The 8014-nt window shown below is 45.0% G+C and overlaps 1 protein-coding gene across 1 annotated transcript in view; it reads right to left on the reverse strand.

Annotated features, from left to right (window-relative positions):
* Nucleotides 1-1278, reverse strand: part of KIF5A (kinesin family member 5A) — a 93410-nt gene extending 92132 nt beyond the window's left edge. The window contains 1 exon segment of the mRNA XM_048488667.1: nt 881-1278. Within this exon segment, the coding sequence (XP_048344624.1) occupies nt 881-1009 (129 nt within the window). The 5' untranslated portion in view covers nt 1010-1278.
* Between the last annotated feature and the right edge of the window lie 6736 nt (nt 1279-8014).

Here is an 8014-nt window from a genome sequence, read left to right on the forward strand (position 1 = left end):
GGGGTGCTGATATCAACTGGGTGGCTCTGACAGTGTTACTACTACTCCCAGAATATCTCCAGGAGAAGCAGAAACCCCACAGAATGTGTATTTTAGCTGATGAAAAGTTGCAAACATCTGGAAAGTCAGAAGGCCAGATTTTTCATTCAGCATCAAACACAGTAGCCGTAGGGACAAACAGGGCGGTGGCAGCTCTAAGTAAACAACTTGCCTGTCTCCCTAGCAAGATACCGGTATCATTTCAACCCTGTACCATGCACAGATGCCACCTGACAATTAATACATTTCAGAGGTGATGCCAGCACGTGATGGAATATCATATGGGGGGAGGAAATCAACTTTAATATCACAGCCTTTCAACTTTCATCCTTGAGGGGCAACCCCAGAGCATCTGATCATACAGCGAAGGGTTTAGACTTGGAAAGAGAAGGTAAATATACTGATCATAAAGGCGATAGGAATGGAAATACTGCTTTGTTTTTAATTTCCCATGTCACTGGATTCTCCTTCCCCAGTAGCTCAAGCCAGCCGTGGAGGTAGCCACACCCAAGTCTGCAGAGCTAAGGATGGAGGAGAAGCCAAGCCAATGAAATAAAGCATTCTGCCTCCACCCATTTTCCTAGGGAGAGAGGAAAAGTCTCTGGTTTACACAGGTTGTTTCCCTCCAAAGATGCTGTGACTTTGCAGCTCCAGGATTCCTTACAAAACAACAGGAGGGGAGCCAGCCACCAAACATGCCGGGTGATGGCTTTCCCCACGGGCAGCCCGCCTCATAGCACAGGCCTAGCTCCACGGGAGGCAGCAATGGCAGCCCTCTTCTCTCAGCACTGCAGCCGCTACCCCTCTACCTCCACATCCCCCAGCCCCAGCCTCAGCTTACCCCAATGATGACGCCGTCATCCCCCTGGAAAACCGGGATGAATTTATCTCCACGTATGATCTCTGACTGATTCAAAGGCCGGAACCTGCAGAGCACCTTGATGCTGCATTCGTTTGCCTCGGTGGTCATGCTGGCTGGGGCGGTGGGCTCTCAGTTCTCTCCTGGCAGGAGGCTTATTTGGGGAAGAAGCAGTGAAGAGATGGAGGAGGTAAATTTCCCAATGGCAGGCAAGGGCAGCTTGCAAATAGAAAGGAGGGCTGCCCTGGATGGTCACCCCTCAGCAGCAGAGCAGGTGGGCTCTCAGCTGGGCTGGTGGGTCCCCCCCTGTCAGTGTTAGCCTGGGATGCTGCTTGCAGTGCCTGTATCCCTTTCTCCTGCTGCAGGCAGCCACAGCATCAGCATCCAGCAGAGGGATGGGTGAGCCCAGCGCTCCAGCTTTTAAGGTGGAACGGCCTCCAACCCCCTTAAGGTGGAAGCGAACGGTCATGTGGAAAACCACATGATGTTTTTGATCTCCCATGTCACTGGATTGTCCTTTCTCAGTAGCCCAAGCCAGCAGCCCTCCTGGTGTGCAGGCCCTGGTCAGGTCTTCTCTTCTGTTCCCCTTTAGACCGAATCACTGAAACTGCACTGAAAAAGGAATCTTGAGCTCTGACAGGGTTTGTCACTGGAAGAAAACTAGAAAGGCAGCCCCTGCTTAAAAAAAAAACCCTTAAAGACCAGAATGACAAACATAGTCCCACTATGGTACATTTTAAGAAGAGGAGGAGGAGGAGTTTGGATTTCTAAGGAGACTCAAAGAGGCTTATAATCTCCTTTCCCTTCCCCACCACAACAAACACCCTGTGAGGTGGCTGGGGCTGAGAGAGTTCCAAAGAACTGTGACTAGCCCAACTGTTCTTTCAATAAATCCCTCACTCCCCATTTGTGTTCCACAAATGGCCGGCAGTATTGAGAGTCCATTCAACTGGATCATAAAAGTGAATGGCAACTGCACCAGCAGCCATACTCTGTCTCACAAAAATATGTTAGTAAATTGTATTTTGCTCTACCATAGAATTCAACCTTCTTTGTTGTAGAATGCTTTGCCCGCGTCCTAGTGCCTACCTAGCCTTGCTCACCCCCCCCCCATCCATTTGAAAGTTTGATGTTCGTCATTCAATGAAATATAAATGCTCCTGTATCAATGCGCCATGTTCAATAATGCACAAAATAATGGTTTTGACAAAGGCAGCACGTAAAAATGAACGATAAATCTCATATTCATACAAGGCTGTATTCTAATGCAGAAGCATACAATTTTTTTCAACCACTGCATAGTGGTATCCAGAAGGTAACACCTCCAGCCAATCAGCATGGTCCATGGTCACCCCAGTAGTCATGTCATAAGAACATAAGAACATAAGAACAAGCCAGCTGGATCAGACCAGAGTCCATCTAGTCCAGCTCTCTGCTACTCGCAGTGGCCCACCAGGTGCCTTTGGGAGCTCACAGGCAGGATGTGAAAGCAATGGCCTTCTGCTGCTGTTGCTCCCGAGCACCTGGTCTGTTAAGGCATTTGCAATCTCAGATCAAAGAGGATCAAGATTGGTAGCCATAAATCGACTTCTCCTCCATAAATCTGTCCAAGCCCCTTTTAAAGCTATCCAGGTTAGTGGCCATCACCACCTCCTGTGGCAGCATATTCCAAACACCAATCACACGTTGCGTGAAGAAGTGTTTCCTTTTATTAGTCCTAATTCTTCCCCCCAGCATTTTCAACGAATGCCCCCTGGTTCTAGTATTGTGAGAAAGAGAGAAAAATTTCTCTCTGTCAACATTTTCTACTCCATGCATAATTTTATAGACTTCAATCATATCCCCCCTCAGACGTCTCCTCTCCAAACTAAAGAGTCCCAAACGCTGCAGCCTCTCCTCATAGGGAAGGTGCTCCAGTCCCTCAATCATCCTTGTTGCCCTTCTCTGCACTTTTTCTATCTCCTCAATATCCTCAATATGTCAGAGTGACGAGAACCAAGGAGTGTCTGGGGCAACACTTTTATTGGGAAGGGATGGATAAAAACATTGCCAAGTTTGTCAGTGTGATATTTGCCAAACTGTGGGGGAAGCCTCCCCTCTAGCCTTTACCCATTATTAGCATTCCCTTCCGCCATGTAGTTATTGATGTATTGGGTCCGCTTCCAAAGAAGACTTTAAGAGAAAAACAGTACATTCTAACTGTGGTTGATTATGCCATTCACTGGCCTGAAGCAGTAGCAATCAGTCACATAGATGTCAGTACTATTTGTCAAGTTCTCACAGATTTTTTTTTGCCAGACTGAGTTGGCCTTTAGAAATCATCATGGATGCTGGAACTAATTTTCTTTCAGAGGTGATGTAGAAACTGTGGAGCAGTCATGAGGTCTGACACATGATGACTCTCCTGTATCACCACCAATCAAATGGTTTTATAGAAAAATCCCCTGGGACATTAAGAGAAATGATCAAGAAATGTATTAATACCCATTCCAGTAATTGGGGCTTGAGTCCTACAGCAGCTTCTTTTTGCATGTAGGGCTGTTCCACATCCTAGAATTTTTTCCTCCTTGACTAGTCTATGGAAGGGTGGCTTGTGAACCCCTAGAGTTAGAGCAGCACCATGGAGAGGATCTGATACCTACTACAGGGACTATTGTTTTAGCGTTTGCTGATAATCTCACACTGTGCCATCTGTGATGCATGTCAATTGTTTCTCACATATTCCTCTCTCTCAATGCCTTTGTATTTGTAGAACTGGGGTGCTGGGAGATCTTGGCCATTTCCCCACTGAGAAATTAAAGCTGGATACAACCAGGTTTCAAAAGAAACAGCACCTTTTCATCGCAGTTTCTCCCTCCCCACTGCAGCGTCTAGTGTCTAGTGAAGACCTTGATGCAGATTGAAGCAAGGTAACACTCCCCATGAACACGCGATCTGCTCGGCGGGTCCGTTCTTCCTCGTCCTGATTGGCTGTTGTGTTGTGTTGGGGCGGGAACTTTTTAAAAAAAAACTTTTTTCACACAGCTACGTTGTTACGTAGATGCGTAGACAGAATTTCCCCGCCTTCTAATTGGCTATTGTGCAGGAGCGAGAACATTACTCTGCTCCGATTGAAAATTCACGTTATTCTTCTTCTCGTTTTCACATTCAAACGGAGCCACGCATAAACAATTTATCAAAATCATTATACCGTAGCTTCTTATCTACAGTCCTTCGTAGCCATGCCACCGCGGCACACACAAAAAAGGCTGCGCGTGCTCTGCGCATAGCCCACTGCGCTCTGATTGGCGGGAAGGTTCGAAGGGCGGGAAGAATAAGCTGTGTCTGTCCTCTGTTTCTCCCCACTGATCTGGCTTCAGAGCGCAATTGGGTAAAAAGGTGCACTTCAATTAAGGTTCTGAAAAAAACGAGGGATAATGTGGGGAGCACGTGCCAGAACCGGGATGAATCCATGTTTGGCACTTAAGCAATGGAGAGTTCATGCTTAAACCATGTTTTTTCGCGTGAGTATCATGTGATAAATTGACCATGGGGAATCGACCTTAGTGCACTATGTGTTAGATGGTTCATTTCATGATAATCCGAGGAGTAAGTTCATCGATAGGTTATTGCCCCGTATGCTGGAGATGACAAACCAGGAGAAACGAAAACGTTGTTGTCCTAAATCGACCACTATGTATCTGGAAAAGCTGTGCTTTTTACATATGCTGCCAGAAAGATCAGATTGCAAATGACCTGGTAATCTTTCTGTTATTGGATACAGAGATTTGGTAATTTTATCTTTGCTTTAAATTGTAATCTTAGTTTTAATCCATATTTATAAATTTTAATGTGTATAAATGGGTGGGTGGGTGGAATAGGTTTTAGCTTCTTGTTTGCAGATGGTGAGGCCAACGACCGATGCAATGAAATGTTCTGCTACTGCTACTAAATTGTTGATAATCTTTGAAACCATGTCAGAGAAGCTTTAACTCTCGCTCATGAACAATTGGGTGAAATGAAAATCATCAACAACAGAAATCCTGGTATGATATGAAAACCAGGGAGTGGATCTACAGCACAGATGATTTGGTCATAGTCTTAAAGCCAGTGAAAGCTAACAAAAATCGAAGTTGCCTGAGAGGGGCCTTTCCAAAGCAAATGCTGCCTGGGAGAAGTAAATGATTTGGTTGAGAGTTTTCGGAATCTGGAACAGATGTGTGTGGGAAGTCATGGTGAAGGGGTGGAGGATCCCGGGATCTGAACTGACCTGAGGCTTCATACTCAGATGGCTTGGGATAGTAAAGATAGATGCATTAGGATTTTTAGTAGTTTGTTGACTGGCTCTTACTGATCTTGTCACCCTATATGTGTCTTGAAGATAGTTGTTATTAGACTTCTTTAATAAACTGCCACTCTGCCTGGGTCATCATGCCTCATTTGATCACCATCCTATACCCTGTTGGGAGAAGAAGTGGTCAAGGACAGGGAGGGTGCTTTGGGCTCTCCCGAGTTAGGCCAACACCAGAATGGTGGCAGTCAATCGAGATTCCCTATTTCCCCATTTGTGACACACTTCATTTCTCAGCCAGCATGGTGTAGTGGTTAAAAGTGGTGGCTCTAATCTGGAAAACCGGATTTGATTCCCCACTCCTCCACATGAGCGGTGAACCAGATTTGTTTCCCCACTAGTATGCATGAAGCCTCCTGGGTGACCTTGGGCTAGTCATAGTTTTCTCTGAACTCTCTCAGTCCCACCTACCTCACAAGGGGTCTGTTGTGAGGAGGGGAAGGAAAGGAAAGGAGTTTGTAAGCTAGTTTGAGACTCCTTTTGGTTGAGAATACCCAGGTATAAATCCAAACTGTTCTTATATTCTTATTCTTATTCTTATTCTTATTCTTATTCTTAGGCTGATTCCGCATGGGCCAAAAACAGTGGTGTGAAAACGGTGTGAAAACAGTATAAACCCTTTTACACCATTTTAAACCCTTTTAGACTGTTTTCACACCGTTTTCACACTGCTGTTTTTGACCCATGCGGAATCAGCCTTATTCTTATTCTTATTCTTATTTATTTATTTATTCGATTTGACAAATCACCCTACCGCCGAAGGTGGTGAGGACAAAAACAGAGAAGGGGAGACCAATGTTGTAATTTGTTTGAGGCCCCCTTTGGGGAGAAAAGGGGATATAAATATCTAAATAAATAAATGGTGGCCGTTGTCAAACACCAACCTCTTCCTCACTGCTCACTTCTGATCCAATAGTGGTTTTACCATCCTGTTTGTTGCTTTGGCACTGCTCGGACATGAAGGTTAAATGGGTGGCAAAATTGTTGCTGGACAGGAAACAGGGCAGGGGGCAGCAACAAAGAGGTTGGATGTGTAGCGATTGTTTCCTCCATCTACCCACTTCCCTGCACCAGTGACAGTCCAGACAACTGCAGACACTTTGAGATGGGGAAGATCTGGTTGGTGGTTGGCTTGCTAACTCTTGGAAAGCACAAATCTGCTAAGGAACAGAACCTCTACAAAGGCTGAGCAGGGCCATTCACCATGTCTTTTGTGTCTGTAAACTAGTAAACTGTAGGACTTTGTTAAGGGGAAATCCCCCCCCCACACACACACACACATTTGTTAGTATGTGTTTTATGGGTAGTATGGACTTTTCTTCTGGAGGAAGTGTTTATTGAATGTCTTAATATTGTTTTTGTAACTTGTACAATTTGTAATTTAACATGTATGTTATCCGCCCTGAGCCTGGTTTTGGCCAAAAAGGGCGGGATATCAAATTGAAAAAATAAACTGTCTAAACATTTATTTTCCTTTAAAGGTGTGGGGAGAAAATGGAGAAGGAAAGACAAAGCAAGGAACAAATGCTTTCCAAAGTTTTGCCCTATACCTCCCTTACTCATTTACCTCATATTTGGTACAGCCAAGAGAGCCCGTGAGGTGTAGTGGTTAGGAGCAGGTGGACTCTAATCTGGAGAATGGGGTTTGAGTCCCTTTGTTAGCACGGGTTAACCAATAAAGAGAAGCTCAAGAAAGCTCAAGCCGATACAGAATAAAATCAGTTTGGATTTTATTCAGCCAACTGGGGCAAAAATAGTATCAGAGGAGCCTTGTCAAAATGGCAGTGTGTTCTTACTTTTATAGCATTATAGCAGGTTACATTCAAAATGGCAGAAAAGAATACACCCCAAAATGCCCACATCATCAATCAGTCATACAGAAAGGTGGAGATTTTCCCTTTTCCCAAAACATTTGGGGTTGTCTAAGACCCTTATTGGAAGGTGTCGGCACCTGATTCTTTGACGCAAGATGAACTGGGCCTTTTTCTTTCTTATCTCTATTGCCTTTTGTTGCCCTTCTTCCTAGACAAAGAGCCTAAACATTTTCATGTTTCTTTCTTCTGTCTCCTAGAAGAAGGGCAAATTCAAGGTATCTAGTCGGGAACAGTGAGACCTTAAAACAGTTAAGTTTGCACATTCTGTATAACTCTGAACAAGGGGCATTCTGTTGGGCTATCAAGCTTGCCTAGTAACAAGAAAAGAATAGATTCTCAAGCCTGCATCTTTACTTTGGTCAGCTACATTATGGTTGCCAACTCCCCTTTACAGAAAGAAAATAATGGGGGGCAAGAAGAAAACCTTTGCTTTTTCACAGAGTATATCCTCCTTATGCCTTCTGCGCCTACACCTTCTCCTCCAGGTGAGCAGCACGGACTCTTATCTGGGGAACCAGATGTGTTTCCACACTCCTACATTCCTGCTGGGTGACCTTGGGCCAGTCACAGTTTGTTCAGAACCCTCTCAGCCCCACATACCTCACAAGGTGTCTGGTGTGGGGACAGGAAGGGAAAAGAGTTTATAAGTCCCTTTGAGTCTCCCTACAGGAGAGAAAGGGGGTATAAATCCAAACTCTTCTTCTTCACAAATGGGATGGCTGGAGAAGATTTCTACCCATTCATGAGAGAAATGAACAGGGGAGCAGATAACAGGCAGGCTTTTTGAAGCTTCCATCCCTGCTGCTGGCTGGGCCTTTTCCGTTCCCTTCCCCTCCCCACTCAAATGGACTCAGAATTATTGCTTTGTTAATCGCTCCTGCTGCCACTTGTTTTCCTCATTATCTGCATGAC

This window comes from Sphaerodactylus townsendi, linkage group LG03 (genome assembly GCF_021028975.2).
Source record: "Sphaerodactylus townsendi isolate TG3544 linkage group LG03, MPM_Stown_v2.3, whole genome shotgun sequence".
NCBI lineage: Eukaryota > Metazoa > Chordata > Lepidosauria > Squamata > Sphaerodactylidae > Sphaerodactylus > Sphaerodactylus townsendi.